Source organism: Athene cunicularia, assembly GCF_003259725.1.
Source record: "Athene cunicularia isolate RWA chromosome 10 unlocalized genomic scaffold, athCun1 chr10_part1, whole genome shotgun sequence".
Lineage (NCBI taxonomy): Eukaryota > Metazoa > Chordata > Aves > Strigiformes > Strigidae > Athene > Athene cunicularia.
Window position 1 is genome coordinate 11,206,650 of NW_020799112.1, and position 22,446 is coordinate 11,229,095.

Genomic DNA, 22,446 nt, shown 5'->3' on the forward strand with positions numbered 1-22,446 from the left:
TGAAAAACCTTCTGGTACAGTCAATGACATCTCTGAAAACACGACAGAGACCAGAGGATCTATATAGAGAATATATTTGCCAAAGTAACTCAAACTCATCTACATTTGAAACGGATTAGAATGGATTCAAGACAGACTCTGCATTATAAGAACACAGAGAAACTCCATTATTTGGAGCACACTAACAGTAGGATGCAGAAAAAGGCTGGCTGACATCATTCACCTCCCCACTCTCTCTCCTTCAAGAACCCATCTCTTCATCTTACCACGTAAAACAAGCAATTCTCCTTACGAACCACTCTCTCCCTGAAACTGAACCTTCCTCCTACCAGCAGGATTCAGTTTTTGATGACTCCTTTCATTTTTCCCCTTAAGCACCTAACAGCATCATCTCTTTCTATGATCTCAACCCAAAAAGTACTTGTAAACAACCACCATCCAATTAAATGATTTTCAATTATTGCAGCTCCTTTGCAATACAAAAAAACCTTGACCCACGAAAAAGTTAGGTACAACTAAACCACCATAATGCAATTACCATGACCTACTCGGATACAGATTTTCAAATCAGAGCAGAAACAAATCAGCATTGCACGCATAGATTTGTGAAAAGGCTTTAAGAAAAGAACCTTTTACTTATCGAGAGCAAAGTAATTTTAAGAAACATTCCCGAGATGAAGAAACACAAAAAAAATATTAAGTAGCAGTTCATAATCAAAATAATGTTTACAGACTACATTTTTAAAAGGACAAAGCATTACAAGAAGAACTGTACTTCAAATGGGCTTCAGAGCATTCAAACTTTTAAAGCTCAAGTGCAAGTAGGTTTTAAGGGAACAAAGAAATCTAATGCTACCTATTCAAATCCACTAAAATCAGGAGCGCGGAGCGGCGCCCGTGGAGGGGTAGGAGGGGACCGGAGGCGGCGCTGAGGGGAGCGGTGGCGCAGAAGGCCTCGACTGGCCCTCAGGCCCACGGGGGGTGGGTTGGGGCCGCTGACGGGGCCTTCTGGGAGAGCGGAACGGGGAGAAGGGCCTGTAGGCCGGGAGGGCGGCGTGGCTCTCTCCGCGCCCGCTGGTTTGGGGCGGTGGTGACACCAATCCGTGCTCTCCTCTCCGTTCCCTGTCAGACTGGAGTGTCGCTTTTAGGGAGGTCTTCCTAGCAGTAACCCAGTGCTGGAATATCTGAAAGGCCAGTGGGAGAGGTACAGTAAGGGTCCAGGGAGTCGGAAGGGGCCTGTCTAGTCCTGTCTAGTGGCTAAAGGTGCTTGTGGGAGAGTAAATAAAGCATCTGGCATGCTTAGGTGTCAAGGTAGATGATTCAACCATTCCATTGTAAGGAGATCCAGAGCCTTCAAACTCATACCCATAAGTCATGGACTGTGGTTTCATTTTGCTTTATCTGATTTTAATGAAAATAGTTTTTATTCTGGATAGTTTGTTTTCTCCCAATTGTTACTCATGCAATTACCATTTAGTAGTGTATATATAACAGGGAAAGACTAATACAGGGACTTAACAATAGCTTTGTCTCATCATGCCTCTTTACTAATATCTTGTAATTGTGTGTCATAAGCCATTTGTGTTAGTAAAAAAAAAAGTAGATGTGATATCAACAATGTTAGCCCAGTCCAATGCTTTCTATGACATTGTGCTAAATTAAATATACCACTTTGCAGAAACATGTATTTTATAACTGATTTAGGATATTCTGGAGGTGTTTGCAACCACCTGAACTTCACTTGCTTGGTTTATGGTGGTCCTTAAACCTGATAGGCTTCAGCTGCCATCTGAGTTTTCATCTCCAGTTCATTTCCTTTTCCATTGAGTTTCTTCTCTCGTTCTGTTTACAGCTCCTTGTGATTTTGATTTTGATATTAAAGCCTAACTAAAGCAGTCATGAAAATAAATATAACAAAATATTTATGTGTTTTTTCCTTGTATAGTTTTCCTTTCTGTTTTTGCCTGATCAGACTATATATAATGTTTTTAGAACTGTTTCTTATGGTTTATGCAGGAGTCTGGCACTGGGAGACGTTACCTTAATTGGGTTTTATATGCTGTCACGAATAAATAAATAATACAAGTAAGGGTTGGAGTTTGTCATTTCTTGTGTATGAATGTGATTGCTTTTCTTTACTCTTCATCTTTGAGCTTTTCACTGTCCTCTCTTACTATTTCTGAAAGAATTTAGTCATTGTCTGACGTTTTCTTCCTCTTTGAAGTAAATTTCTTCAAAATAAGCCCACTCACATTTCATTTTCTTTAATGACTTCTATTCATGAACTGTTGTCATATGTGAGTGAGACATATCGATGTTTTTGTAAAGTACTCTGCAAATTAACGGTATAATATAAATGTCTTAGGGTAGGATCAGGGAAAGCACAACCAGTATCATGTGGTGAAGGTAAAATCTCACAGCGGTTGTCCTAGAGGAGTTTTAAATCTCCTCTGCCTTAACAGCCTCGCTGTATTGTATGAACTTGTGCATGAGAGGTCTGTTCATTTACCACGTAGGATGATAATTCAAGTTGAACACAGAAGTAAATGTGTTGAGATAATTTTACTCTATTAGGTATTCATTTAAGAGGAAATAAAGCTCAAAGATAGGAACAATAGCTATATAAAATATTTAGAGTGATTTCTGAAGAAATTTTACGAGGTTTCAGGTCATAAATTTCTACCTCAAGTAGAATTCCAAATAGATTCTCCAAACGAAGAAGGAATTTATTATCTGAAGTATTGGATATATTTTTAACGTCTAAAATATGGAATACAGGAAAGGGTGGAGGAAGGGTTCTTAGCTCTATCAGGTGAGGGCTAGGTGAGGAACATACTATAATATTTTCGAGTTGTCAGGTCAGTCATTGCTGAATGTGTCTTCAGAAATACCATAGCAGAGTGAAGGGTAGATTGCTCCCTGCAGGCAACTTCTTATTCTCTAATTTTAGATTCTCTTCTGAAGGAAATAACTGCCTGATGGTGGAAGAAGTGGGGAGTCTGGGTAGCATATCTTGGTCTACCCCTAATCCTTTTGTCAATACATACTTCAGTTGCAGTTAAAAAAACATTGTAAAAATGAATATGTAATTCTCAGTGTTTGATAGTGTTTTAAAAACTTTTGAAGATTATAAATTAAAACCATAATGCCTCATATACTGAATTTTATAATTTCATTGTTTCTTCATATTCTACTAAAACGCATTAGTTAAAATATTTGGTGTTATGATAAATTCAGGTGTAATTGATACATGGATGGGAAGATCTATAGAATTTCTTACCAGATGGAAGACTGAGCTGTTTTCTTCCATTGGTAAGAAAGGGGAAATGTAAGATTTAAATAAAAGCCACCTACAGACAGATTGCTTCAGGAGTCTACCTGGCTGATTATGCCAGCCATAAAGATGGGGATCCAAAAAGCATGCAAACCCGGAATTCTTACAAACCTTAAGTCCCACTCCTAGCTTCACACTAGATAAAAGTAATGAGGTTTTTTAGGTTTTTTAATAAAAGAGTTCTGGTTAGAGAACATGTTAAAACTGTCCTAAAAAAATAAGTATTACAGACTAGCATCGCTCTTCATACAGGTGAAAAAGAAACCCTGATGTTCCTTTTTGTGAGGTATCTGTCTAGCCATTTATATAATGGGTAGAAGATTGTGGGTGCTTAGGTGCCCACACTTTAAAGAGAGATTTGAATTTTTAATAGCACTTCTTTATAAGCTTTAGTGAATGTTCCAGTATTGTAATCTAAAGATATGTTCCACTGACATGGTGATAAAGATTATTGGTTTTATACCTTTCCTGAATATGATTAAGTATTTTTATTGGCTCTTAAATAAATTTTACACATTCTTTTAAAAGTATTTTTAAATTTTAAACTTCTCAAACACTGGGCCCTTGAGACCAGCCCCGTGGTATTATTGGTCCTCCTTTGCATTATCAGAAAACCTGGTTTGGATTTCAGGATGTAGGTGCTCAGAATAAGAGTTGTGCACATGTAGATGTAAAGGAATTCTTTGGTCCTCCTTGCTAAATTAAGACCCCAGTCCTCCCCTCCTGTGTGTTCACACTACTTGCCTTGAGCCTGTGTGCAGCAGAAGGCAAAGACTTGTCCTTTGGTTTCCATTTTTTTTGAGAGGTGTTGCCATATCCAGCCTTGGTGGAGCAGTAAACATCGCCAGTTAGGATGAATTTGCAGTTGAAACTTTGTGCCTGTTTTTGGAGGAATCTGTCACAAAAGAATGTGGGTTTGGTAGTTTTAGCAAGGTAGAGAAAGATTTGATCCAAGTTCTCATATCTTTCAGAATTAGTCTCTAATATTAGTCACCTTTGGTTTTGTTAGTCCCAGCAAATGAATGTTGTTGTCAGTAGTGTAATTTTGGAACTGTAAACTTCACGGCATGGTAGTTTTTGTATCATTTTAGTATCTCACTGGGACAGTTTTGTGCAACTATCACTCCTGCTGTTTTTAAACAGTGAATTTGTATTTTCAAAATGAGTTGAATAATGGTAGTATTAACTCTATAAAAATGTGTGTTGCTCTTCTGTATCTTTCTAGTTATCTATTTAGTTCAGTAATAGCACAATATTTATTTCTAGGTAACTTAGAGGAGAAATGCCTAATAGTGCTTCTATTTTTCTTACTGGATAAAAATAACTTCGAAGCTGCTTTGCAGTGGCCATGAATAATCAGTGAAGACCTACGTCATTTTATGGAATATTGGATGTTCTCATAATGAAGATCTCTCTTCTGCAGCAGATGTATAAGGATGTGCTGGTAGGCATTCCACTAGCGAAGGAAAGCCATCATTATACCTCTTTACTTAATCTGTGTGTTGAACAGTCACCAGAAAGAGATGAATCATGTAACTGGATGCATCTGCCATCTACTAATGGTGGTATTAGGAGCCATCAGGACACTGATATGTCAGATGTGGTTGTCCCTGAAACAGAAGATATATCAAATAGCTTTGCAAACATGAACTCCTCATTCTGTCCAAGAGAAGTGATGCTGCTTCAGTTAACCCTGATCAAGATGATGGTTGCTAAAGCAGAGTCCCAGGAAATTGAATTCAGTGCGAGACAGAAGTACTGTGAAATCTTTGTCCTTCTTCTGAAGGAAGCAAAAATTGACTCAAAATTGGTAAGCTTTTATAAACTTTTGAAAGATATTTGTGAAAGGAGGAAAAAATAAAAAGGAATATGCCTGACATACTTTTTCTTTCTACACATCTGCAGATTTGTCTGCTTGGTAGTTCCGATCAGCTTTTATCTCACATGGCTTCAAAAAGTTTAGCTTCTCTTGTGTATTTCCAGCTGAAGGAAGAGGTTAGTATGGCATAACTTTTCACAGCTTAAAAAACCCAACTTAGTGAGTATGTGCCTTCAAGTTATTCCATTTGACTCTAGAGCCAAGTTTTTGTAGTGCTTATATGGCACAAAAGCATTCACTGTGTGACTACTGTAAAATCTAAAAGTACGTCTAAAGAGACTGTTTTTCTAAGTAGACCCACAGAGCAGCATCACAACTGCCCCTTTCTTTCATCTGTTGCCTGCATGTCTGCTCTGCTCTAGATTTCTGAAACCTGCTGATAATTCAGCATACAGACTGCTAGTTCCCTCAAAATGCCACACAGTTTTGTTGAAATATGTTTAGCTCCAGTATCGGGAACAATGTGAAGGTTATACATGACATTACTACGTGATAGTTCTCATGTAAAATGTGTCTCAAGGGGCTTTGGTTTCTAAGTGATAGATCGGAAAGATGCGTAATAAATAGTCCAAGAGAATATTTCAAGCATGTTAGGAGGGGCATGGAGTATAGAAAGAAAGGGGACCAGATGTGTAACAGAAGTTTGTAATGTGAGGTGGAATGTCTTTAGATATAAAAATCTGGAATCTTATGAAACTATTTTAAGGTAAAATGTAGTCTACATGACAAGAAGTATTCTCTTTAAGACTGCAGTACAGGTATTTAAAAAAACCAATAGACTAGCAATATTTTTACAGTAATTTAATATCTGTTAGGTGTTGCAGTAGATAACCGGTAATAGCCTATTGAAAGTTAATCAAATGCTTTACTGTATTTTCTTGATTGAATATTCCAATTACTCGTGGGTAATTTTACTTGCTGTATAATTGGTGAATATATATTGTAGCCTCCATAGCATCATCTCTGAACATAGATTTCTATTGGAAATATATTTGTGGTATTTCTTGCGAAGTTGTCTGGGTCCAGGAATTATGAATTCATATCTGGTCTGACTATAGTATTATCTGATATTATACAGTATTATCTGATTTATGTGATATTATCACATTTATGTGATATCACATTAAGAGGTTTGGTTTTCCCTTTCTGGAAAATACAGATAATTTCTAATGCATGCATATGTGACTTCAGGTTTGTAAATAGAGGCCTATGTTCTTGAAAGGCACTGGACAGATGTATTGTTTCTAGCTATGTTTTGTCTATGCCTACATTTGAATCTTTTTAATGTACAATTTTAAATCATGGTATTATGATTTAATTTAATTTGCATAGTAATTGTAAAGCATAATTGATTATCTTTTTGAATGAATTTTCTTAGAATGCATTAAATGTCACCTGGCTCACCTTTAGTTTGAAGACTCTTTCAGGATTCCCTGTGAGTACCCAGGTAGCAGAATGTCTGTGGACTCTTACAACTATTATCAAGGACATCCTGAAAGATGAAGTTTTGCCCAAAGCAGGTACTGAGCAGTTTTATGATGTTACTGATACACGAGTTCCCACTAGGGGGAGGAATGTTACTGCTAATCTCATCTGGAGCAGCCTCTCTAAAGAGCACCTCTTCCTTATAAAGAGGGTAACCAAGTACTGTTAAAAACGTAGTGGTTTAAACATGCTTAAAAACTGAGAATAGTCACAGTCATCTGTATTCTGCTTATTCGATGATTTAGCTGACTGTGTTACACTCCAATTCCATAATGTTGTTGTTCTTGCTGTAGGTATTTTGACGAAGTTGTTGGCTCCTCTTGACGCTGTGCTTGAAGGATTTTACAGTTCCATTCTGTTCCATCATTTTGACAGTCACCACTATACTTCACCTTATTCTGAAGCTGCAAACAATTTGATCAGTTTTATAGATCTGCTTGAAGCACTTCTGGCTTCCAGAATTGAATTAGAACTACCACTCAGATGCCAGAGAGTATTGTTTTTGAAAGTTTCTTACATTCTGAACCTCATTAGCTCATCAATTCACTATTTAATCAAGAAGAAGTTCATTATGCTCCTTAAGAAATGTGTCCTTTACAAGTCTAGAGAAGATGCAAAAAGTGGATCACTCTTCTTACAAACCCCATCTTTATATGAGGATATGCTCGCGCTGAGTAACAGTGTTCTGCAGGTTGTGAATTTGCCTTGGCTGACGAAGATCCCTCTCTGTGAAAAGGCCAGCTACTTTGGAGGCAGTGAAGCTGCTCCTGGAGATGATACTCCTGGTAGTTCTGACCAAACTGTTCTCAGAGCCTTAAGTCTGGTTGTGCTTAAAGCTCTGGAATTCAAGTTTCAGAACTCTGCTACAGAGGCTGAAATCAAAGGTAATAGCCTCTCTTAGTTTTGTTCATTAAGCAATAAGAGTTTTAAAGCTTTCAGATTTTGTAGTTGCAGCTCATTAAGACTCTAAATAGAATTCAGCTGAATTAGTGGTTGTGGGAGGGAGGAAAGGGAAGACTCACCCAGGAAACTTGCTATCACTGTGTCCTTCTAATTAATTGCCTCCTTGCATTTTATCCTGTCCTTAGCCCTGCAGTATGGGGGCCTTGAAACAGCTGCATCTGGGATTGTAAACTTTTCCTGTTAAGAACATATGTTAATATTTGAAATAGTTGAGCCAGCTTGGGAACACCAGGCTCTTCTCCAGTTGGAAAAGAAGAGAGCCCATAGCATGAGCATCTACTCTATTCAGGGTGGGAACTAAAAGAAACTGCAGATAACGCGCTTCTGTTTTCTAATGTGGAGATAGAACTTTAAGTACTATTATGTACTGGTGTGTGGAAACAAACTCTACAACTCTGAGTTATAAAGCAGGTATGTTTATTCCGGTGCTGTGGTGCAATGGGATTTTTCCACAAAGCTTGCATACTAGCAGCACATTTTACCAGAAACTTATAGAATGTGGATATACATATTAATTGGATTACATAATACAACTATACATATTCATAAGTGAGGCTGGGTTAGTTCAGAAGGCTGGTGTCAGCAGTTTTTTATCTTTGCACTTGCACATTGCCTCCTGGTGGTCGTCTTCGGAGGTGTTTGAGGAAGGCTCACAGTCTTCTTCATGTATTTTTCCTTGGAGCATGCGCAGATTCTCTTAACCAATTTCTTGAACAAGAGTGGTTCCAGCTGGTTTACCCCCTCTATCTTATCTAAAAGCACTAGTATCCTAGTTTCTACTGTCCATATATGGCTCAACTTGGTAGAATACACCTGCTTTTCAAGAACATGTTTCTTTTTTTTGCTGATCATAGTAGTCCTTGGTAAGTTTCCAGAGAACAGTCTGGGCAAGCAGGATTGCTAAGCAATATTAGCAATGTTCAAAAACCTTGTAAGTTGCTATAAGTGTTGTTATAAGTGAGTAAGTTGCAAAGCAAGTAATCCTTTCTCTGTATCAGTACTAATCTTGGTTGAAGGGACTAGGCATTACTGTCAGACAAATAATGTAATAGGGCAAAGCTGCAGTGATAAAAATAATGAAGCTATAAAATAAGAGACGGGGAAATTATGGGACTTGTCAAATAGTGGTTGTGTTCTTCACCTGAGGTCCAGCTCTAGTCCTTTGAATTAGTAGGTGTGAAGCATACTTTTCATACCTGCCTACTTGAGTGTGTTTGTTCTACTGAAGAGATGAATTGGATTGGTGGAAGAGCAGCTCTGGCCCCCGTGCTGGGGCTATGCCACAGGGAGCAGTGGGACCTCAGGGGAATGTGTAAATTGTGCTCCTGATGGGAGAGGATCCCTTGCTGTGTCGGGTGAGTAGCCAGTTAGTAGTCTTCTCCTGAGCTATAATGAAGTGGTGGGGTGAGGCTGCTTGCATGAGACACACTCCTGGAATCCCATCTTCCCACTTGCATTTTAAGCTCCGAGAGGCAGATGGTGCTCACCTCTGATGTGAAGCCACGTGCACATGGATGTGCAAATTCTGTGATCAAAGCAGTTTTCTGGCCCTGGGTTACAGGCTTCACTGCAGAACTGGGAAGGCAGTTCTGAAGCAGCATTTCTAGTCAAATAGACGTGAGAATGGGTGTTCCTTATTATCAGCCAATTGATGATGTGGCAAAAAGTAAAAAATCATTTATATTTCTCTTCAAACAAGGATAAAATTTTGCAGCATTTTAAATATATTGAGGCATTTTAATACAAGTTCTAGATATAAATATTTAACATATTTCTCTTCAAACAAGGATAAAATTTTGCAGCATTTTAAATATATTGAGGCATTTTAATACAAGTTCTAGATATAAATATTTAACTTTTTCAGCATTTTAAATATATTGAGGCATTTTAATACAAGTTCTAGATATAAATATTTAACTTTTTCTATTTCTATGTTATGTAGCAAGCATAAAATCAATTTTTGATTCATCTGACTGTGCAGAAGAGCTCTGAACTTCTGTAACAGCTTCTGACCCTTTTTCCCAGATTTTGAAAGATGTTATATTTGTGATGCCAGTTGCATCCTTAGAGTTTTTAAAGTATTTGTAGAGAACATTTTACTTAAGATACATCTTCTGAAAAACATAGAGACTGAGATTGTCTTAAGAACAAGTGACTAGAAAAACACGTAGATTAAATCTATTTTAGATGTCTGTGAAAATTCTTTCTCAAGGAAAAAAAATTCTCATTTATTTTTCAGATTCATGACACAAAAATGAGTTTTTTAATTAGATTCAAATACCCCAAGTGTCAAGAGGAAATTCATGTTGAAGTGGTCCTTCTATTTTAGTGACATTAGGTGATTAAAACAATCACCAGAATACTTTAATATGCTATCTCTTCTTCCAGGAATCTGGTTGATCTTACTTTTTTTATTAACATGAATTACAGTGGCTTAATTTTAATTCATTTCAATTTTGAGAGTAATTTCCAGATAGCTCTGATTTATAAGGAAGAATTTCAGTCTGAATAGTAACTATTAATAAAAAGGTAATTTGCTGTTCCTATATTTGTTAAGAGTAAAAGCAAATCCTAAATATTAAGGAAAACTACATAACGATGTGGTAAGTAAAATTGATTCCCATGTTGCAGGAAATTTTTCAAAAGTAATAATCACTGTTTATATCGATGATGCAACTGTGCTTTTCAAACCATCGTGTGCTTCCAACAACATTAGAGTTCTTAAGGAGTACCTTTGGGATTGAAGATATAGGTCTTTTTTTTTTTTCCTGTTTTCTAAACATTGAATGTACGCTCTGTTACATGAAAAACTGCTACATAGTACCATGTTACAGTAAGTCAGTAGTATTGAAGAGGTAAGTTTCTTGACTTAAGGGAAAGAGTATGTCCCTCATGAATACAAAGATATTTTAATGAGTAAGATACCGCACTAAAATGGCATAAATTTTGAGTTGCTTTTCCCATTCAGGACTGTAATGCCTAGAGATTTGCAGGAAAAACACTGCTTACGTTAATCCTTCCAGCAAGGATTTTACACCATCTCGTGAAGGTATCTTTATCCCAAGTGTGTATGTACTTGACAATGTACATAATCCATGAAGAATTTCTTTTATAAAGACTATGACTGTACTACAAGCTTCATACTTCGTTTTACTGTAGAAATGACAATTTATTCCCATCAGCTATAGATCACTGCAGTTTAATTATACAGTGAATCATGCTGAGGGGGAATGGCTTCAGTCCTGTCAAAACATTACAGTACTATTATTACTTCATAAGGGAAGAACTACCTGAGATGAAGCCTCAGCGAGGTGCTCGTATTGGATCATTACATCTGTGGCATTGACTTGATTACAACTCGCCTTTAGTCTGTGATGTACCAATGAAGCTACCTAATTGGGGAGCTAGAGGAAAGTATAAAGCCCAGCTGTGTAGGTATAGTCACAGTTTTGTAGGTTTTCTGATATATGCAGATTTTTGAGATGTAATCTTATTCATCAGTCTGCGAGCTTAGGTGTGAGAGGATTCACTCTGTTGTACCCAAAACTTTCTAGGTTATCTCTGATTAGTCCAAGGAAATGAAGAATGCTGTTAGATGAATAATTTGTGTCCTTACGTTTTGTCTGTCTTGAGGGGTTGGGGGTAGCACCTAATGAATCCATTTTCGGCAGGTTACTTAAAATTGTTAACATTGGCATCTGAGCATTGCTATGTTTGGAGTTTAATGGAGTAGTCATTCACATTTAATTTAAGGTTAGATAATGTGTTTTTTTTCTGCAAAATGTTTTTTGATTTATTTGGTACTAGGAAGCAAGAACTAATCTATAAAATTTGATGCTGTGTTAAATCAGTTGAGCTAAGGAACGATAAATGCATTAATGAACTGTTATGCATTGCTATTTTTTTTTTAAGTGTGTTTAGTAACAAAAAATGATTACTACTTCTTTTCAGGAGACTTTCAGAGTTCCATGTCCCAGCTGTTGATATTCTGGAGGAGTCATCGGATGTCTTCCCCACAGTCTCACCCGGTTGTACATCACTGTGAATGGCTCTCCTTGATTTTCATAGAGCAAGATGATGATATGTGGGAAGCTGCTAAAGCTTTATTACTCATTTATTTAAAATTTGATAGGTTAGTGCACATTTTATTTGACATAATTGTAATTGACAAGAATTGTAATTTCGTGAGGTTATTGTGATATACGTAACATTTCCATTTATTTTTGTCTAAAGATAAAATATTTTTACTAATTAAAAAAACCCCAGACCTCAGCACAATGTAATAATGTGTGGTGTAAGAGCAGTTAACTTTGCTGATAATTTGATTGTTTTTTTTGATTGGAGTTGTGCAACTGTTTCCTATTAAATACTTTATCATATCTTGTAATTCAGAATAATTAACTTCACAGTCTAAAACAATGGTTAAACAGATAAAAGGCAAGACTCTTTCAACACTGAGAGTTTGACAAGAATGGGATATTATAATTAAACTGCAAGGATTCAGGGACTTCTGGCAAAGTAGCCCTCTGAGGATTGGACCCTTGTTAATTCTAGTTATTAACTAAAAACTGTTATTGCTGACAACTGAAATGTGTTCTTCCTGAATTTGTCCTGGACATTCATTTCTTCATTGTTGTTTAAATTACTATACAATATATTATCCTATAGAAAAGGTCTCCCAAGCATCAAATGTGAAGATACTGTAAATAATATCTTAGATATGCACAATTCTTCTTGGATGTCTAAACAAAATTAGGTCGATATTTTCCAATGTGTTTAGCATCCTAAAAGTTAATCTGTGTTCAAGTTTACAAAAATACTAAAATAACAATTCATGTGTTGTAGGTAACTCTGTTTATTCCAGAACATTTCTTAAGAAGGAGTGCTGTTTAGGAAGGCCTGTTTTAAGTGCTTTGGCTTCCTAAACTGTCCAACCTCCTAGCCTTACCTGCCTTCATTCTTTTTCATTCAAATATCAATACTTCTTCTTTGGTTTTTGCTTTTTGACAAAATCAAAAAAGAGCAAGAATACCATTTTTTGGACATACCTGTTTGTTTTAAAAAAATGTAAACTTCCACTGAATTTAATAATTTCATGACTTTTCAGGTTACGCCATGATGCTGCTGATAATTTAAGCCAAAAAGAGGAGGAAACCTGGAACTTCCTTACTCATGCAAGTGGATATAATCCTCACTGTATCTTTTTATTTTTTCTAGAAAAAATTGCATTTGATTCCACAGTACTCCTAGACTTTTTGATTTCATCAGAAACTTGCTTTCTGGAGTACTTGGTAAGGTACTTAAAGCTTCTTAGGAAAGACTGGCATCAGTTTGTAGATGTCTGTAACCATTTTGATACCAAACACAGCATGTTTCAACCAATGTCTTCTGTCAAGCTACCCCATCAAGGAAAACAAATCCGTATGAGTGATGAGAGTTTGCAAAATGCTTGTTGTGAACCAGAACCACAGACTCCAATATCTTTGGCTGCTTCTTACAATTACTTAGTGTTTACAACAGAGCAAGGTGATAATGAAGTTGCAGAGTCTAACCAGTCTAACTCATTGATATGCAACGATAGTACATCTCTGCTGGGTTCTCTTCAAAGCCTTGTTAGTTACGACAGCTCTGAAGACTCTGAATTAGAATCAGATGTAAAAGAGTGCTTGGTAAACACAAAGCAGGTGCCTTTTAATAATGAGGGTGAGACAAGGATAAGGGCAACTGGTTGCAGCCACACAGTGGATACACTCAAGTCTGAAGTGTTGCCTCTGAAACAAAAGGGATCCAATACCTCATCCTGTTTGACTTGTATGGCATCTTCAGATAGCATCGTTCCCCTAAGAATAATGCTTTGCAAATCAACAAAATGTTTGGAAGAACTGCAAAAAGCTATTTCTAGGTTGCAGAGAAGAAATCTTTTTCCATATAATCCATCTGCATTGTTGAAACTGCTGAGCCACATTGAGAAAATCAGTGAGAATGTGAATCCACAATAATCCAAAGAAGTGTTCTAGTACTTTTGGTTTTTTAACTAATACACTAGGGAACATTTCCATGAGATTAGTGACTTCTAAAGCGCGTGCCTCTTGCACCTGTCAGTGTATTTAACCTGAATCAGGATAAACACGCTCTTGGTTGACACCTTAAAAATCTGCAATTGCATTCAGTGATATGATCTTATGGTCTTACGGTTATTCATGGTATGTATGTCAATGTACAGTATATAAGAATTAATTGTTAGGTATTCAAAGTTTGATAATAAATTACTGATGTGAAAGCATAGCAACAATATATGATGCTTAAAGTATTGTCAGTTATTCTTAATGTCATTCTATATATGAGGTCACTGCCAGACTGGTAATGATTTATGCACTACAGTGCAGTGTTAATGCTGATTGCTTAGAGGTTGAGCTAAATAAAATATTTTAGTTGGGGACAGTTTTGGTGTTTATACTGTGTGTTCTGCATCGGTGCTTTGCTTAAGTGGACATTCAGATGTGCTACCGTAAACACAATAATCCATGCCATGCTTTTCTTGGCTGAAGTGCTTAACTGCTGTCTAGGATGTACTTTTTTTTTTTTTTTCTAGTTTTTACTGTTTGCCTGATTTAATCAGCAGTGTCATCATTTCACTGAAAATTGAATTTGGTTTTTCTTATATTCTATGGTATATTCCTTTAATTAAAATCAAAGGTAGATGTGGGACTAATACATATATTGCCTACTTATAGAACATTTTAGTGGAGTGTTATGTCTAAAATCAATGCGGAATTTAAATTCCAACAGAATTCCTCACATCCATTATGTATTTTATATAAATATAGAATATATACCTAATAAATTTGTCCTGATAATTTTGTTAAATTGGCAATGAAGAACTAGAAAATGTCTGCAGTGCAGAGAGATGGATATTGAATTTAAATTCTTACACTTACATCTTTTGTTAGATCTAATTTGAATAACCTGAAAAGTATGTGTCTAAGACACACGCCTGGGGAAAGGCAGGTTTAGTTCAGAACAGGATCTAAACCAGTGTGTGAACTTAGCAAAAGCCACCTAATGTTGTTACACTTGACATGCAGCTTGTAATGATCTCATAAGGGTTAGGCAATGGGGAAGTGCTGGTGACACAGACTACTGTAAAAAGCTCAGACCTCATCAGAACTGTAAGAAGCAATTTTCCTTTTAGGATCGTCTCTTGAAGGTAAGTGCTCTATTCTGATTGAGATCCAAGTGAGTTCTATCTTCCTTTTAAATAGCTATTTAGTGTTAAATTAAGATAGATAGTAAGATGAACAGTCTCTGGAGCAGGTGAATCTGACCCCCCAAATCTCTGTGGCCATCTTCTAGATTAGTCCTAAACGATAATTTAGCTGGAAATTGCAGTGCTCTCCAGGGACACTTGCCTGGTGTGAGTTCTCAGACAGGAAGGTTTGAACCTCAGTCTTACTCTTTCAGGATGACAGCTGTAATCACTTGGCTGTTATATAAGAAAGAGTGACCCCCTTCACTAGCACATGGGAGATCTGAATATTCTAGGTGTGTGTTTGTGCTTTGGTTTCTTGCTGAGATAACTTTTGTACATAGGTGAGACTGCAATGAATGGAAACTTTTCCATTCATGCTTAGAGTTACTTTAATTTAAGAACTAATCTCAAAGTTTTCCAGGGCAGAAGAATGCCTGGTTTCTCTTCACAGTTTGAACTTGGATATGCTCTGGATGCTGAGTTGCCCATTTCTATCAGGACTAAAATGCTGCTGGGCATCTTCAAAGATGCAACTCTAGACAACTTGGGAACTTTTCAGTGCAAACAAGGGAAGTGCCTTTGGCATGGCAGTTGAGCAAGAGTTTCTCAAGATCACAATTTTAAATGTAGGTAGGTACTTACATTTCAGTGAAATCCTTTCCACTGTCCTCACTTCTAATCGGGCCTTTGCTGACTAGTTCATTTTAATTAATTTTGTTGTTTTTACTGAACATAGTATTGTTCAGCATTTCTTGGTCTATACTTTGCCAGTTGCAAGTATCTGAATTACAACAGTATTTCTCAGACACTGATAAGATAAGCAGGGTGGGAAAGGTAGAATGGGGAGGTAATTTTGGTTTTGTTAAGTGCTAGTCTTTGTCAGTGATTATTACAACTGTAAACATTTTTTTTTTTTAAGTAAAAGTTTAGACATCTCAGAACAGTGTGCAGAATTTAGAAAGTATAAGAACCATAACTTCTGATTTTTTTGAATACAGCAAATCCAATTGCAATCCAACTGTATTTAATTCTTATAGGCATGAAGTTGATAGTGTGCCCAGTTGGTTATTAGTGGTGATCATTCCCACATGTTTCACTTCTCAGAAAGCCATTGTTTTAATTCTCAAAATGTTTTAGTGGTAAAAATGGGTAAATGTGGTTTGTATCTGGCAACTAGATACCTTAATGTGTTGATATTTTACCGTTTATGAACTGTAGGATCTGAGATGGAGTAAAATTGATGTGGGTTAACTTTTATTTTTTATTGAACACAAAATGAGTGTAAACAGTGAATGTAGCTAGTAGTTCTGTGGCTATATGCAAAAAGTCTAGCACAAAGAAAACACCTTGCAAAAGAATTTGTATTTTAATCTATTAGTGCGGTGCTTGGGGTTGTTGGTTTTTTATTGGTGTGAGTTTTTACTATCTCAAATTTTTAGGTAGAGCTGTTACTTCATTTACTAGAGCAGATTAACTCAGCTGCAGAACCTATTACCCATGTTAAATTAGCATTTAGGAGCTAGGTCAGTTATTACTGAGGTTGATGTGCCTTAGCTTTGTATATTGATACCTCAACAACACTTCTTGTATTATTTCGAAGCAAGACACTGACCAAATCAGGTGATCTGTCTGGAGGCAGTTTTCTATCTGAGGACTTATCTGATATGTTCACAGTCTCCATTTATGTCTGTGCAGTTGTTCTGAGGAGTTTATCTTGAACATCAGTAGAATAAATTATGCTTTAATGAGGTAAGCAGTTAGCACTAGAAGTTGCTTACAGGATGTGCTTTTTAAAAATAATATTTTTGAACTTGAATATTTGTAGAGCTTGATTGCAATTACAGCTGAATCCAGGTGGTTCCATGCTTGTGGTTCTTCAAACAAGATTTCCTCCAATATTTTTATGATGGCTTTCCATTCTAGTTTTAAGACTTATAATACAAGCTTTAATCCTGTAATACAAGAATAAAAACCAACCTTGAGAATTTCTATACTTACAATACTCATGTAAAGCTTGGAATAAGACCCCTTGGTGTTTCCCTGGTTTGTCACTGCAGGATAAGCATTGTTTGTACTTCCAAAGTCAGTCTAGGATGGTGTCTGAAGTCAGTATCAAGTATTTATCACAGCCTTTTAGTGTTAGTAGGAGTGAAGATAGGGTGGGCACTACAATTTTATTTCTGTGTATTTTCCCTTAAGAGTTGTCCAAATGAATTTGTTAATTCTTGTATTTCATGCAACTCTTAGGCTACCTGGTTTACTCTGAAATCTTGTTAAAGCCAATTGTATGTGTCAGTGTGGATGATAGGCAGTCTTTTATTATCACCAGCTCAACAGCAGGTATGGACCCGGACTTGGTTGAGAAGCATCTCTAGGTCTTAAGCTTTTCCAAGTCACTGTCTTTTTAAAATGTTGTGCAAATGAGTGTATTGCTGATAACTGTCAGAGACACTCTTTAATAGACAAGCTGGCTCGCTGCTTTTTACATACAGCAAGGAAGGAAGGAACAGTATATTTTGTGGTAAAAAGCTTGCATGAAGAATTAGAATATCCTTAAGTTATTACTGGTTCCTACTTACCTGTGCTGCAAAACATGGGTTTTGTCAGTCAGCAGTGTCCTTTGAGAGGGAAGATTTGGAAGAATTGTGAAATGTTCGAAAAAGTAGCACACACAACCTCAAAAGTAGTTGCACTGCTGAATATTGGCTTCCTTAAAAGGTTTTAGGGAAGGTTTGTATTTAAGTGTCCTGAACCTATGTCAGGAGTTCTCGCTGCTAGTTGAGGTTGTCCAGGAACCTGCCCATCTCATCCTGGTGCTAGAGAGTTGAAACCTGAAAGATTTTCTGTGGAGCTTCAAAGAGCCTCCAAATGTCCATACCTACTTTGGAGAAAGCAATCACTACATAGAAAACAATGGATAAGATTTTGAAGCCTATTTATCAAAACAGCATGTACTGATTAAGTAAAACATATTTGTCGTCACATGACAAAATCCTGCATGCTTATTTCTACATTCACAATGTTCACCCTTGGCTTGCTAGCTTTATCTTCAAATGTAGTCTTTCAAAATTTGTCAGCTCTTAGAGTAACTTCTTACTACAGAGCTTTTTATAGATATTTCATGTAGGGATTTAACTGAAACAGAAATGAATGCTTTTTGGAAATTTATCTCCAGTACTTGGCTTCCTCAATAGTCTTTATATTCTTCAAGAAAATCATGTATGAAATGGTGTTCTCTTTCTGCTGACACTGCTATGGCTGCTGCGAGAATTAGGCAAAGATCCATTATGCAGCAAATGTAAAAACTTTTTTTTTTTTTTAAATTCTCTCCTCAAGGGTGAATATAGTACTTAGAGGGACCAATATTCTGTTGAAGAATACTAAAGGAGTGTTTCTTCACCTAAGCTAAAAATATTTACCAGTATGATGCCAGTGTTTTCTGTAATTTTCCATTATGAACTGATGCAGAGGGGGGATTTTCTGTCTGTAAAGCATCAAAGGGATTGCCTTACAGTTTCACCAAGCAAATGCTGTTATTTTGCACTTGTGTTCTCTGGATGGGTAAAGATTGGTGCTCTAAGTCTTATAGTAATGTAATCAAACAGCATATGCAGCGTTGTCTAATGTGCAAGTGTTACAAATTGCTGAGGCTTATTTTCATACAGCTGTTAAACCAGTGCTTCCAGCTCTGAAGACCAACAAGGCATCTTTTTTTTTAATCCTATATTATTTGGACTGTTGGAAATGAATTGAAAAAACTCTCTGAATTAATTGATTGGACTAATTGTTAAATCTCTAGTGTTGCAGCCAGAAGATTTTGTGGTTTCCTGCATCTTAAGACAGTAATAGCACACAGGTGTTTTGAGTGAATTTGCAGTGCTGTATTTGGAGTGGAAAGGGTGAACTGTACAAGTCAATCCTTATATACATTTGTTCTTCCTAAGATTTTAAGAGTAGCATGCAAGTTTTAACATACTGTTTAATATAAATGTGAGCAACTGAAGTTACTTTCTTGCTTAAATTTACCTTTTCAAACATTTCAGAACATACTTGGTGAAAATACCTTCCTAGATCTACATTTACATTTGAATTGCTCTAGTGTTTCTGGTTACTAGAAAGGTGAATTTGGCAAGTGCGGACAAGTTGATGCTAAGTCAAGGGGAAAGAAAAAAAAATCTTCTCATGAAGCATAACTTAAAGACAAAACAGACCAGGATTTTATATAAAGAATGCTGACCAAACTGTAACCAGATTAATTCTTCACTAAATCACACGTACCTCTTCGTGCTTCTAGATATGAGAGTGTTTTAATTGCTGTCGTGGAGACTTATCGATACACAGTATTTAAATGAAATACAGCCAGGAGTATGTAACACCTTGAAAGTAGTAGCATAAGTTGTGGTATTTATATCCCTCAATTGTTAAGTGTGTGAGAGAAATTGGTTAGAAAATAGTCCTTAGGTAGTGTCAATGTTTCTTCCTGGAGGCTTTTTCCTAAGGCATATTTGAAGCCTATTAATAATCCTGTTCTCTGCGTTTCAGTGAAGTGATGGGTCAGCAGTAGAGTGTGTTAGTGTTCTTCACTTCTCTCCACTGTCTTTATCCTTTCAGTATTGCTACTGATATCCCCTTTTTATTCAATTGTCATTTTCCTTCTTGTTATTAAGACCCAGATTCTCAAAGTATTGAGCTTTCCAATTCTTATTAAAATTAACAGGAACCATGTTCTGAAACAATAATTCAAAAAGATTTAAGCATTTTGAAGATAGCAGCCTATGTGTTCAAACTGCATGTATTCCTGATTTAGTTCCACAATGGCATTCATGTACGATAACTATTTATTACCTTAATATTTGCTTTGTTCAAAATCAGGTATTTAATCTTCAATTATGATAGATATAATTATTAATTAATTAGAAATTAATCTCTCCTTCCTTAAAAGCCTGCATGGATTATGAATCAGGTCATCCTTCCTAGTAAGAAGGGTCTCAAGGAGAAAGCTTTTAGCGGGACTGTAAATGGACTTCTTCATCCCTTTTATGTAGGGTAAGGTTGGTATATTAGGAGGAAGATACAAATTCCTGTGAAGAAGAGTTTAGCTTTTAAACTACAGATTGCAAGATTATGAATTGTTATATTGATGTTCTTGAACATGTGACTTGGAATTATTTCTTTTCAGATATCTGTTGATTCTTGAGGAGCAAAAAGTATAGGAATATCAAATTCTTTTACCTTAATCTTGAAGGAATGCCAGATGGCAAACAGATGGGTTTCACTGGTGGTGAAAAGAGAATTCAGGGTCCAAATTATTATTAGATCAGATTGATCTCTACTTTTTCTCTGTGTATACATATGACCGAGATTTGATTAATTGTCTGCCATTGAGATAATCAATTAGCAAAAATGACCAGGTACTAATAGGCAGTATATTTAGAATAGTTATCTAGGGAGCCAACAGATGAATTTTTTTTGTTTTGTGTTTATTTTGTTTGGTTGTTGTTTTATTTCTTCTTCCCCCTGCAGGTGCAGTCATACACAACAGCTCTGCTTCTAGAAGTTTAAGATTTAATACAGACTCAAATTTGCTGAGAGGTTTTCTCTACTGAGAAGCTTAACTAATACTATAATCTTTCTTATGTAACTGCTTAGAAGTTCATGTCAAAGCTCACATCCAGTGTGTGGATTCACTGTAATTTAATATATGTATTTAACTGGTTGGAAATGGAAAGAAGTACATTTTGTGGGTTTTTCCTTGTTTTGTTCTAATATTTTTTTTTCAGTGAAAACTTATAAATAATTTCTAGTGGTATGTGAAATAATTATTTGGGTCAAATACATGCCTCCATTATTTAGTTATATTTAATTGCTGTATGACTGAGTAGGTGTTATACTGCAATTAAGGAGTAGTAACGCTTAGATATTTTCTTTCTCAGCGAGATGTACAGACGAAGGTGGTTTCTTGCTTGGTTTTCTCTTTTACAACATTCAGATTTAAGATACCTGAAGGATAAGTACTATGAAAGTTCAGCAGTAATTGACAGGTCAGTGGGCAGCTTTAATCCAGAGGGTATGGTTAGCTTGTTGTTTACCATGCAGTATCTTGAATCTTGTAATAGTCCTGTGTATGTGGTGCATCCTACCTAACAAATGCTCCTCAAAAAGTATGTAAAAACATTTTTTTCCCATTTTATTATTTGTAGTAGCCTCACATTTGCTCCAGTAAAACAAATGTGTTTTTTGCAATTTGCTCTAACAGTGGAGAAATCATGGATTGAGGCATAAGAAAGAGGCGTTTCAGGCAATTACCTGTTATATTACTGGCACAGTATTAGCCAAGTGCTGTGTGAATCACCTTGCTCTAGGCTTTCCTAATTGGCAAAGTGTTCCTCAGTGTTCTGCTTGGTTCATACTAGTGGTTCAGATGTGGGAAAGTATGGAGGTAGTTTAAAGCAACAGCAAAGCCATAATACTACCTTCTGAAATAATCCGTCATGTTTAATATTTCTCTGGTGCATCAGCTCATTTGAACACCACTCCCAGTTTTATGGAAGGACTGAAGACTTGCAATAGCTGCAAAGTAGAAAATCCTCAAGAAGAAGGAAAAAAAAAGCTATATGAACAAAATAAAACTTTTATCTGGAGGGAAATAAATGAACAGGATCCAGGTATTGCCTGCATCACATCTTCTATTGTGGTCTTATGGATTATGTTGGAAGTTTCAATATACTCAAAAGGAGTTGTGGAAATTAAGGTGGCGGAGGGGAGGAACCTCTCCAGTGTTATTTACACAGACACCATCTGTGGGTTAGGAAGCCTGTGGGCCCCGAACTACTGAAGGCTGGGGGTACTGGCAGTTACTATTTTGTGTTTATTCTCTCCTTGTGCTCTTGTGTAGCCATCTGCCATTAGCTTCCCTCAGAGACAGTGTTCTGGGGGAGGTGAAACTTTGGTTCAGCTTGGACATGTCTGTTCCTATTTCATGGGTTGCTGTTTGCTGGCTGCAAGCAGGAAGAAAGAGCTAATAAGAGGTTCCTCTCTGCTTCTGGCTTGTTGCTGAGGTTCTCTCCTTCCTTTCAAACAACATTAAGGTGTCCTGCCTGCCCAATTACTAAGTAATGCCAGCACTTGTGAATGCTGTTACTTGTTATTTGAGACTGGGAAGAGCTGGTGAGGAATGACTTTCAGCCTTACTGCTTAGTCATGGAATTTAAAAAAAAAAAAAAATCACACAGGGTTAGGTAAAATTTTCATGTTTGTATGGTATCTCTAACCAAATGTAAACTCAGCGTATGCTTCCCTCTGCTTTAGGAATTTTAAAAATTTCACCTTATATCTTAGAACTGGAACACTTTCTGTAAAACATTTAGTTGATTGAGGCTGGATGTATTCCTGAGGCTGGTTAATAGGAGCAGAAACCTTTCTCTAACTCTATTTGAAAACCCATACTTTATCCAGTAACCCATCTAACCATGTCAGTGTGAAGTGATGCATTTGGGATTTCCTTTTCTGCACAGTCAGCAGGCGCAGCATCCTCCC

General features: G+C 36.5%; 2 protein-coding genes across 4 annotated transcripts in view; both read left to right on the forward strand.

Annotated features, from left to right (window-relative positions):
* Window positions 1-877: 877 nt before the first annotated feature.
* On the forward strand, window positions 878-14,176 carry LINS1 (lines homolog 1). Of its 3 annotated transcripts, none has more exons than XM_026856343.1 (7): window positions 878-905; window positions 4,601-5,144; window positions 5,240-5,329; window positions 6,592-6,733; window positions 6,992-7,582; window positions 11,613-11,793; window positions 12,769-14,176. In XM_026856343.1, the coding sequence occupies exons 2-7, from the start codon at window positions 4,737-4,739 to the stop codon at window positions 13,658-13,660; spliced, it is 2,304 nt and encodes a 767-aa protein (XP_026712144.1). In that variant the 5' UTR covers window positions 878-905; window positions 4,601-4,736; the 3' UTR covers window positions 13,661-14,176. The 3 variants fall into 3 exon arrangements, with proteins under 3 accessions (XP_026712144.1, XP_026712143.1, XP_026712145.1); XM_026856342.1 differs by lacking the exon at window positions 878-905 and adding an exon at window positions 1,007-2,085; XM_026856344.1 differs by lacking the exon at window positions 878-905 and adding an exon at window positions 1,007-1,204.
* A 2,437-nt stretch (window positions 14,177-16,613) lies between these two features.
* CERS3 (ceramide synthase 3) overlaps window positions 16,614-22,446 on the forward strand; it is a 45,207-nt gene continuing 39,374 nt past the window's right edge. The window contains exon 1 of the mRNA XM_026856345.1: window positions 16,614-16,659. Coding sequence (XP_026712146.1) covers window positions 16,655-16,659 — 5 coding nt within the window. The 5' untranslated portion in view covers window positions 16,614-16,654. The remainder of the gene's footprint in view (window positions 16,660-22,446) is intronic.

Bases quoted from the DNA above. Each gene is read 5' to 3' on its own strand.
- LINS1 (XM_026856343.1), top strand. From the start codon at position 4,737: ATGAAGATCTCTCTTCTGCAGCAGATGTATAAGGATGTGCTGGTAGGC. The intron at 5,145-5,239 runs GTAAGCTTTTAT...ACACATCTGCAG, and splicing joins CAAAAATTGACTCAAAATTG to ATTTGTCTGCTTGGTAGTTC. The intron at 5,330-6,591 runs GTTAGTATGGCA...GAATTTTCTTAG, and splicing joins ATTTCCAGCTGAAGGAAGAG to AATGCATTAAATGTCACCTG.